The sequence below is a fragment of the Agelaius phoeniceus genome, chromosome 10 (assembly GCF_051311805.1).
Source record: "Agelaius phoeniceus isolate bAgePho1 chromosome 10, bAgePho1.hap1, whole genome shotgun sequence".
Taxonomy (NCBI): domain Eukaryota; kingdom Metazoa; phylum Chordata; class Aves; order Passeriformes; family Icteridae; genus Agelaius; species Agelaius phoeniceus.
Genome location: NC_135274.1, coordinates 26,999,748 through 27,010,061, shown reverse-complemented (window position 1 = coordinate 27,010,061; position 10,314 = coordinate 26,999,748). Strand labels below are relative to the sequence as shown.

Here is a 10,314-nt window from a genome sequence, read left to right as displayed (position 1 = left end):
GTCCTGTCCAGAAGCACCTGACTTTGAGGGCCCAGGAAGGCAGATTGACCTCCCATGATTTGGGTTCAGTGGTCCTCCCATCCCACAAGCTCCAGGGTTCACCATCACATCCCCTTGGGCCTGTATTTTTAGGAGTTCTCAGCAGAAGTAACAAATACAGGTGCAATCCTTTAAAGTAAGGGAGACCTTACATCTGCCCCTTCTCTGGGTGAGGGGAGCACAGTCCCACCCTGGCTGTACTGACCTGGGCAGGCCACCACGCTCCTTTGCCAGGTCTGATGTCAGGTTGCCTTCAGCTTGTTTAGGAACGGTGTATTGAGCATTCAGAGGGGCAGGGGAGCCCTACACCAGAGAGCTGGATAAACGTGGAATTAAGAGATGAGAAATCATCTCCCAATTTAAGATCTGCCCCAAAGACTGCCTGGCTTTTGACTAGTCATATTATCATACTACTTATCTTATTATCATATCATACTATTTATATTATCATACTACTGCTGTCCTGCCAAACTTAAAACTGCACTTAGACTTCCTGCTAGCGGGGCCAGCCATACACTGAAGGGCCTCAGAGGATTTCCTGAGTGTGAGGCAGAAAAATTACCAACAGTCTGATTTTGTTTGGTTGGAATAAATTTATTTCATCTGTCTGTAAACAAGGTGTTTTTAATAGTTATGGCATTTTTTGAAATGCATATTAAATCAGATGAGTTAGACTGTATCCCAGATGTAACAAAGTGCAGGGAAAGAAATGGACAAATCAGCAACAAGAATTTGTTTAAATCTGTACATTATCCACAAGGCCCAACAATAGAAGCAAATACTAGAATGTCCCTAAGGTAGTGCCAGTCAAAAGAAACCCTCAGAGTCAGTTAAAATCCATCTCACAATAGCAACAGTTCATTTTTTTTTTTTAACAATAGTATGGCACAGAATACATATTAAAAAATTCATCACAAGACAGCCAAGTCAGTTATTCCAACCACTACCATCTCCCATTTATTCTTTAGTATACAGAGTTCTGCAGTTCTTGCAATGGACATACAGGTCAGAACAGTGCCTGAACTGAGTTTGGTTACAGACATTTTCAGATGACTCGTGCACAAGGCAGCTCACTCCATCATTTCTGCAGCAAGGGTGTGACAGGCCAGATGAAGATTTTTAAATTTGAAATGGTATTTTGACAGTTTAGCTTACAAACTACCGACCTTCATCCAAACAGTGGCTTCAGAGCAGCCAAACTCTGCACCACTAAGTGATCTGGCAGAAAGACTGAAGCCAGTCATAGCTCCCAGGGTAGCTGAAGGTGGCAGTTTTCCACAATGACATTGCAGTTTCATATTAAAAACCAAAAACACCACCCCCCACCCCCCCGACCCCCAAGCTGCAAATTAAAATTGGTCCTATGAGAAACTGAAACCAGACACACTCCAGCTGGTTATACCAGGCTAGCTAATGGCCACAGTGGCAGCCTTGCACAAGTCAACTACAGAACAGGAGCTGGCAAAAAAAAAAAAAAAAGTGCCTGAGCTATTGTAATGATGGAATGTCTGGGGAGTCCTTAGGATGGTGGTTTAAGGTCATGGGAGGAAGTACATCTGTACCCTTTCATAGTTTTGTGATTGCACTTGTTAAGCAGTACAACCTTCAGACAACATCAAGAAAAAGTAAGAGACTTAAGCCTACAGTGAAGTGCAATGACAAAACTAATGTGACATTAATAGCTTTTGAGTGGCAAATTGGTTAAACAAACCAGGCACTATAAAAATGGGTGTAAGCAAACACATGGGTTTAAAAAACAGAAACAAAGAGAGGGACAGAAATGAAGATATGCACACACTTTTTTCCTCCCAACCGTGCTCTGTGAAAGGAAGACTAGTGAGCTGTGACTTGCTCAAAGTGCTGAAGAGGCATTGATCAAATTAGATTGTACAATCGGCACCTTGTTTAGTATCTCAGTTGGTTTAGCTGTCAATATCATACTAATCGCTAAGACGAAGCAGAGCCTACACTTGGCATGTTCCCCTCCCAAGTTTCAAGTTATCATGCATATCATCATCATGGTGGTGCCAGATGGGCTCGGTTACCTACAGTGGTTACAGAGATGAACAAGGGGGAACTGGAGTTATGACAGTAGGAAATGGGTAAATAAAAAAACACAAACTACCATCTACGGTCTGGTAGCACTGAGCACAAGCGGGCGGTGCTGCAGACAGCTGCTAGGTGGATGGGGAGAGGCTGCTCAGACATCAGACCTCCTCAGGTATAAAGCCAGTTCATATGCTTTCTTGTTGAGTGTCCCTCCATGGACACCTTCCTTTCCCATGACTATAACCAATGCTGGAGTACACAAGGAAACAAAACAGAAATGAAAAGAATTAAAGGGAAAAAAAAATAACACCTTTCCCCACCAACAAAGGGATACAAAGGAGACACAGGTTCATACCCCATCACCCTGCATTGCTAGTAAAGTTTCCAGAATGTAAGGTTTAAAGCTCACCGCCAGGAAAATTTAATAGCAATCTTCCCCTAATACTTAACAGTCTGCCTAACAACTAGAACCCAGAGTCTCTCAAGTATTTTGCCATTGAGTATGCCTTCTTATTCAATCCGCCTCCATGGACCCCTTCTTTGCCCATTACAAAGACCAAGACTGAAAGAGAAAAGAAAAAAAAAGTTTTTAAAAGAGTGTGTTAGACATGGAAATAATGCAACTTTTAGGCAGTGCAATAAACACCCTCAAATTCAAGATTTATTAGTTGAGTATTAAGCTATTTTAACAGTTTTGTTAAAACACAGATGTAGAAAGGGCTGGGAGAAAGTACAAGCTATCCTCAGGGATTTTATCTAACTGTGGAAGCTTTAAGATTTCACTGCTGAGAAAAATGCCACCAGCTATCAAAACAGCATTACAATGCCTCTCACCATCACTTATCACCCAGCAAGGAAATCCTGGCAGCAGTTTAAACACCTGTAGGAGCAGGGGTACAGTGCATGTGTGGCAAAAGAAAATTCCCATGATCTGGAACCAGAGTAACTGCCCTGATGCTGGTAAAAAACCCCAAAGGGTGAGTTGGGCTGAGACTTTCCATGCAGTAACACAGCTGTAAACCACACTTTTTACATAAGACAAAACACAGGGACAATTGTCATACTGAGGCTCTCCCCACTCCCCCAGTTCCAGCAAGGTATCCCAGATTATCTGGTAAAAGGAACACTGGAGGCTCACCAGCAAGAGCCAGTGTGAGCTGCCATGAGATATCCCCCAACAGGGAGGGGGACACAAGGAACACTGGGCTGCTACAGGCCAGGGACTGTTGACCAAGCTGGGAATGCTGCAGCCAGTCTACCTACACATGATCACACACTGGGGCCTCAGGTTGCGCCATGGAAAGTTTAGGAAAACTTCTTCACTGGAAGGGTTGTGCAGCCCTGGCACAGCTGCCCTGGGCAGTGGTTGAGTCCCCACCCCTGGAGGGATTTAAAAGCCATGTGGTTGTGGCACTTGAGGACATGGGTTAGTGGTGGCCTTGGCAGCACTGGGAGAAGGGGTGGACTCTATGATCTTGGAGGGCTTTTCCGACCTTAATGACTCTATGATTCTATCTCCATAGCAATTTGCCCATAAAAGCTTAAGACAGTTCTCATTGTCATTTCACAAGTCAGAACTCTGCTTGTTTCACTTCAGTGCTGCCAACCCTCTTCCTGCATGCCTGCCCTGGGCTTTGGCCTACAGACATCTACTCTGCCTTTGGTTTTACACCTATTAGCAAAAGTCTTGTCACTCATGAACCTGTTCCACAGCCAGCCCAAAAATGCTAGCCCAGGTGTTCCCAACATAAGGCACACCACTACTGGACGTTATTTCATATCCCAGATGAGTGCCTGCACCATAATAGATTTTACTGGAAGTTAAATGAAGAGCACAAAGGAGCAGGTGTATGAAAATGAAGCACATTTCTCAGTGGTACCAAACTGGACAGGATTTTTCTGCCTGGACAGACTTTAGCAGGCTCAATAGGAAGTGCAAGAAAAGTTAATGTAGAACTTTTTAGTAGGAGCAGCTCATACATGAGATTCACATCTTTGCAGAATAAACTTTCCATCAAGCAATTTACAATGAGAAAGCTTGCAGTCACTGCCTGTCATTAACAGACCCCTCCTGAGCTTCAAGTATGAAGTGATGGGATACCAGCTAAGCCTGCTTGGAGCTGCAGCCTGCTTTTTCCTGCTTGTCACAGACCTGTCAACTACTGCACAGCCTGGTGCTGGGCTGGGATGCAGGTGGGAACAAGGATGAGTATAATTCTCAGTCAGAAGTCAGCTAGAGCACTGCCATCCACTCCCTCGCATCATTTCCCAAAATTAGCCATTAAATACAGGAGTTTGGTTCTCCTAATAGCTGGAGTCTATACTTAGGGTCACATTGCTAATTTAGCTATCTGAAGGTAGAGAAAAGGGTGCTTACCTCGTCCAGCTCTGCCTACAGCAACATTATATGTCGGCTCACCACCTTGACTCTTTGTCCTGATGTCCATTGTGCAGTCACCATCGACATACAGGCTATCTCTGATCACAGAGCACTTCTTTGCACCAAGGGTCAGACCATTGGTGAAGAAACCCTCTCGGTCTTTTCCTACAACCATATCTATTTCTCCTGGCTGTCAAAGGAAAGAGCTCAGAGTTAGCACGGAAGGGTATATTGCTGTAATTTCTATTTAGAACTGGTCCCGTCTCGTGTGGAGAGGCCGAGGCCGTGATTTCCCCTCGCTACCCGCAGGAAGTGCTCCAGAACACAGGGCTTTGTTAGGCGCAGTCTGCGCTGCTCCGCGGTGGCTGCGCGCGGGGGAGCCTCTGCCTCAGCGATTCCGGGCCCGAGCCCGTTAAACGGCGCAGGGCGTCTGCCGGAGCCTGACCCCGGGCTGCCGCGGACTCTGTCCGCACCTGTCCCGGGGGATCAGCCCGGGGCCTGCCCGCACCCACGGCATCAGCCCGGCTGCGGCCCGCCCGCGGGGCCCGGGCTGTTCCCGCCGCCGCGGCCCCTCCGCCTGCCCCTCGGGAAGGGCCCCGGGCCCGGAGCCTGGGGGTGCGGCGCGGGCCCGGCCGCACCGCGGCGGCCGCAAAGTGCAGCGTCACGGCGGGCCCGGCCCCCCGACCGCGGCCCAGGCGGCCCCGCTCCGCCTCGGCCGGGACCGGGCCCGCCGCGCCCGGGGCGGGGCCGCGTGGGGCCGGGGGAGCCGCGCCGGCGGCCGCGCACGGCCCTTCTCTTCGGGCGGCGGGGCCGCGGAGCCGGGCGGGCCGGGGGCGCGGGCGGGCAGGGCGGGGGAGCATCAATGGCAGAGCGCCATCTTGGCGGAGAAAACATGGAGCCGGCGGCGCGGCGGCGTTCGAGCCGCCTTCCTCCGCCGCCCGCCCCGCACCGGGCCCGCCGCCCGCACCCCCCGCCCCGGGCCGGCCGCCGCCCCCGCCCGCGGCACCGGCCCCGCGCCGCTCCCGACGCGCACAAAAAGGCGGCGCGGGCGGCCGGGCCCGCGCCCCCCGCCCGCAAGGTGCCCCCGTCCCCCGGCCACGGCCCGAGGGCCCCGCTCCCGGCCCCGCTCCCGCCGGCCGCGCTCCCGCAGGCCCCGCTCACCGTGATGCTCTGGAAGATGCCGCCGGCCGTGGCTGCCCAGACGTACTTGGCGTCGCAGTAGCCCACAATGGCGGCCTCCTGGCAGCAGCCATCGCACATCAGGTTGTCCACGTAGCTCTGCCAGCCGGCCATGATCGCGGGGCGGCGGGCGAGGGCGAGCGGGCAGCGGGCGGGCCGGGGGCGCGGGGCGGGCGGCGGTCCCGGCGGTGCGGCGGCGGAGCGGACCGAGCGCTGCGGCGGCGGCGGCGCGGCCCAGCCCAGCCCTGCGCTGCCGCGCCGGGGGCGGGGGGAGGAGGGGCGCGGCCGGCACCGCCCCCGCGGCCGGGGGGAGCGGGCCGGGGGCCGGGGCGGGGCTGCGGCCGGCGCCGGGACCGATGCCCGGTGCTCGATGCCCGGGCCCGGGGCCGCTCGGCCGCTGGAGATCGGTGCGGGCAGTCCCGGCACTGCTGCGGGGGCCGGCCCAGCCCGGCTCGGCCCGGTGGAATTGCGGAGCGGGCGGTGCGGGACCCTCCCCGCACCCGGCTGGGACCGCGTGGGGCAGAGCCGCGGCGGGGCCGGAGATCCGTGCGGCCGCCCCGATGCCCCCACCGGAGGCCGGGAGCGGCCGGGATCGGTGAGTACCGGCGGTGGCGCCTTCCAGCCCGGACCTTCTCAGGGAGAGGCCGCGCTGCCTGCCCGGCGGGCGGTCCCGGGGAGCCCGGAGGGGTCAGGGCCGCGGGGCAGAGCGGTGCCCGCTCCCGTGCACAGAGGGTCCGGCGCCCCGTCCTTCCCGTGCCCCGCTCTGCCCTCACGGCCCCTGGCAGTCGCTGCATTTGTGGTGTTTCTATAATCTCAGGTCTGCCTTCGCGCCCCTCAGAGAGGGCTTGAGCCCTGCCTGCCTCGCCCGTGCCCTTCATCCTCCCGGACCTCAGGGATGCGTTCCTTTCTCACACACCAGTATCTGCTACATTTTTTTTCTACAAGGGATTGTAACTGGTGGTTTTGTGGTTTATTGTTCCAGGTTCCACCAAGTCTCTATTGCAATAATTTAGTTCCACATTCATTACAACACCCGACGCTGGTGCCGTTGGTTTGATGCACTGATACTGGGCCCTGGGCAGGATGGCTTGGCTGCTCCAAGGCTGTTCTGGGTCGCAGGAGTGTTCACCAGCACCTTAAGGGTGTGTTTTGAGGCAATTGTTCTGTTTTTCATAACATTGAAATTGGTGGGCGGTCACCTTGCTTTTGAGCAGGGTGAGTTTGCTTTGTTGGATGACTGTTGTGATTCTTGGGGCAGTGCAGACGGGGGGGATGTGGCCTGGCCGTCCATGTCAGTGGCTTGGTGGCTATAATTCAAGGAGTTGGATCTCATAGCTGAATATGCCAAGGCATAGTATACAACAAATGAATCTGCCTTTTCCTGACCTTTCCTTTACCTTTCCCTTTACCCTTCTTTTCCTTTACCTTAAGTCCCCGGGTATTTATTACGGATACCCCAACAGCACACTTCAGGGTTTCATAGTCCTTTAACAACCTAGTTCTATTGTCATTGGATTGAGTGTTGTTTAGTACTAATTGCTTGGATTACTAGATACTTGGAAAAGAGCTCATTTCTATCTTTTACCTTAACTCTATAAGGGTTTCTTTTCTCTATTTTGTTTTCACAGTGCCTTTACCCCTCTGAATTTGGACAGCCATCATCCATGTATCCCAGAAATATTCTCGTGTCACTGTATCTACCAATGAGTTACAGTCTTTAAAGTTGCTTTTAGCTTTTAAAATAGCTAAAGCTTTTTGTGCAGTTTGACTTGCATTCATCATCCTACCTCCAGAGATTCCTTCCGTGGGAAGGAGAAAATGTTGTCTTCTGTCTGAAAGTGCCATTGAGGGTCGCTTCTCTGTTTACTCCTGGTCTGTAGGACGTCCCAGTTAAACATTCTTACTAGCACAAAATGAAATGTATCCATCTGAAATTAGTGGGAAGCTGATGAGCCCATTAGTTTTAGAGTTCAACCAAAATATGTTTGATTTTTTGTTGATTGTCTTCAAGTTGCACTAAGGTTTCCAAATTGTGTTACTTTAATAAGTTGATTTAATGATTTAATAGAGACAGACATCTCGTGACCCAGGGGCAGGCCTTGAGGATTTTGGAGCTGCTTATTTGCTATGATTATCCTTTTATTAATCATCATTATCCTTTGATTAATAAGAGGTGGGCTTCTCTTGGACAGCAGGCTGCTTGGTCCAAGCATGCAGGTATCTCACACAAGAACCTGTGGGTTTCCAGGACTTTAGCCAAAGGCCCTCTTGCCTGAAGGGATCTCACCCTCCAGCACATTTGTCCATGCCTTCTGCCCAGTGAGCATCTGTGCCTCCTGAAGCCTTGCAGCCCAGCATCCCGTCCTGTTTGACGGAGGCAGAGAGCCCATGGTCGCTGGCAGCCCTGAGCTGGGCCAGGCTCTGGGGAGGAGCTGCTGCTCTCCACAGTCCAGAGCCGCGCCAGGCTGATGTGTGGTGATCCAGGGCTTTGCCTCTGTGACAGGTGTTTCACCTGCGTGTCAGAGTGCAGAGAGGGCCAGGTGCTACTGCTCCTGCCTCACAGGCAATATTATCTTTTAATAGCTGCACAGACCAGGTGATCAGTGGTGTGAGGTCTGTTTTGGTGTGTGGATTGTGTTAGCCATACAGGGAATACAGACATCTGTTTTGAATGATTTGAATTGGAAATACCTGCATGCAAGTCTGGGATCTCCTTAACATAAATGGTTGGATCAGAGTAGAGGATTTCACGGCTTGGTAGCTCAGCTTTTAGTCATGTTATTTGTGAACTAACTCTAGTAATATTTTTAGAAAGTGAAGTCTAAATTGGGTTCCTGTTATTTAATGTTTCAAAGCTACCAGGTAGGTTGTATAATTTGCAGATTCAGCAGTCACAAGTCATGTTTCTGAAAATCATGATTCTTTAATTTTATTTTCACTCTTAGGTGCCTCATTTGGTTGTGTGCTATATACAATTGTTACAGTACTGTTTGTGTAGGCACTACTGCAGCAGCACCTTTGAGACTGCTGCGTTTCAGAAAATGAGGGTATGCTCTGTATGTTAAAGATTGTAAGAGCAGAGACCTTCAGGGTTGTTGGGGTTGTTTTTTTTTCCTATAAGAGTTAAGTGGAATTTGAGACATTTCTGAAGCAAAATATTTATATATGTATAAAAATATCCGTGTTAAAATTGATAGATGTAGTAGGTCATTTTAACATCAGTACCTAGACTCACATAGGAAATGGACTGCTTTTAAGCTATAGCCATATAGTAAATAGTTGTGAAATCATTATTTCTTGCATTTTAGTCTCTTCCTACATTTCACCTGATAGTTGTTCTTTCTGGAATTTAATTGCACACTACAGCCACAGTTTGGTAGGATTTTGTGCAGCTTGTAACAATTCCTGGTCTTTTACTTCTGTTCAGAACTTTGTCTAAAATTGATGTTGGATCACATCTAAGAAAAAGAATAATTTGGAAGAATTCTAAAGTACTGGCTGTGCTTAACCAGAGTGTACTCACTATTTACAGCTTTGTGAGAAACTTGACTGCTTTTATATTGTTAACAGAAAAACTGAAATTGGCCAAAGACTTGGAGGAGGATTATATTTTGTGAGTAATGTAACTTGGGTTTTTCTGTCAGGCCTTGTAGCTACCAGCACTGCTGCTGTGCTTGGAATGATGAGACAGCCAAAGGCAGGACTTCTCACAATAGGATTGTTTAGGCTGGGAAAGCTCTCTGGGATAATTTAGTCCAACCATTATGATGTCACAGGTTCTAACTGTCTTTGACCAAATTACTGTTTTCACCATTTGGAGATTACTGTAACCAGCACTTAGGTACAGACAAGGAGGGCAGTCAACCAGCAGCAGAACGCAGCCTGGCTTCTTTGTGGAGAAAACCTTCCCAGAGGCAGGGCTGCAGTGCTGGGCTCTGTGGCTGTGCCCGCGTGGGCGCTGCTCTGGTGCCTTCCCCTGCTGACCACGCCGGCTCCTGCTGGGCCCTGGCCGTCTGTCTCTTCACCACACGTGCTTTTGGAAGTGCAGAGGGAAACACCAATTGACAAGTGCTGCAAGTCTGTGGATTCACTGCTTCTGTGTCAGCCAGGAGCAGTGTGTGTCAGCCTGGTGAGGGTCAGGCTGGGCAGGGTCCTTCCACAGCTACCCAGGGAGGGGACTTGGCTGAAACCCCAGGAAGCCACCAAAGACTGGGATGAGTGTTAGCTAGAAACAAATTATGAAAATGACATATTAATGTGTGGAAAATGTGAAACTAGGTTTAAAAAATATGGTAATTCAAAATGCAACAATCATGAAGACCACAGTACAGAGTTTTATTGCACAGCTACTAGAGCTGTGCATGACGAAGGTCCTGTCCCATGACAGCACAACTGTGGCTGCACTGCAGACAGCCTTGTACAATGGCACTTAAACCATCCAGAAAGTTCTGAAAAAAGGGTGCTTTTCTGGTGTATCTTGCATTGTTTGGATCAATGGTTTAACTCCATGTTAACTCTCCATTAGGAGAGTTTCATCTCCTTAGAGGATTTTGGCCTGGTATGGTTTTACCAATAAGATAGCTCAGCAAAACTTTTGTTTTCCTATGTAAGACAGTTATGTAAGCAGTTCTGAGGGGGTTCCCTTGCATTCTTTATTTAATCATCAA

General features: G+C 50.2%; 1 protein-coding gene across 2 annotated transcripts; it reads right to left on the bottom strand.

Moving 5' to 3' along the window:
- Nucleotides 1–612: 612 nt before the first annotated feature.
- On the bottom strand, nt 613–5,908 carry PFN2 (profilin 2). 2 transcript variants are annotated; one of them, XM_054639686.2, is made up of 3 exons: nt 5,630–5,905; nt 4,466–4,658; nt 613–2,337 (listed from the first exon to the last, which is right to left on the bottom strand). In XM_054639686.2, exons 1-3 carry the CDS (start codon nt 5,759–5,761, stop codon nt 2,240–2,242), a joined length of 423 nt encoding a protein of 140 aa, XP_054495661.1. In that variant the 5' UTR covers nt 5,762–5,905; the 3' UTR covers nt 613–2,239. The 2 variants fall into 2 exon arrangements, with proteins under 2 accessions (XP_054495661.1, XP_054495660.1); XM_054639685.2 differs by having other exon boundaries at nt 2,325–2,650; nt 5,630–5,908.
- Nucleotides 5,909–10,314: the final 4,406 nt, after the last annotated feature.

Excerpts from the sequence above, each read along its gene's own strand:
- PFN2 (XM_054639685.2), bottom strand. The coding sequence starts at position 5,761 with ATGGCCGGCTGGCAGAGCTACGTGGACAACCTGATGTGCGATGGCTGC. Across the intron at positions 4,659-5,629 it reads GCATCTTCCAGAGCATCACG|CCAGGAGAAATAGATATGGT; the intron begins GTGAGCGGGGCC and ends TTCCTTTGACAG. Across the intron at positions 2,651-4,465 it reads TGTAGGCAGAGCTGGACGAG|TCTTGGTCTTTGTAATGGGC; the intron begins GTAAGCACCCTT and ends TTTCTCTTTCAG.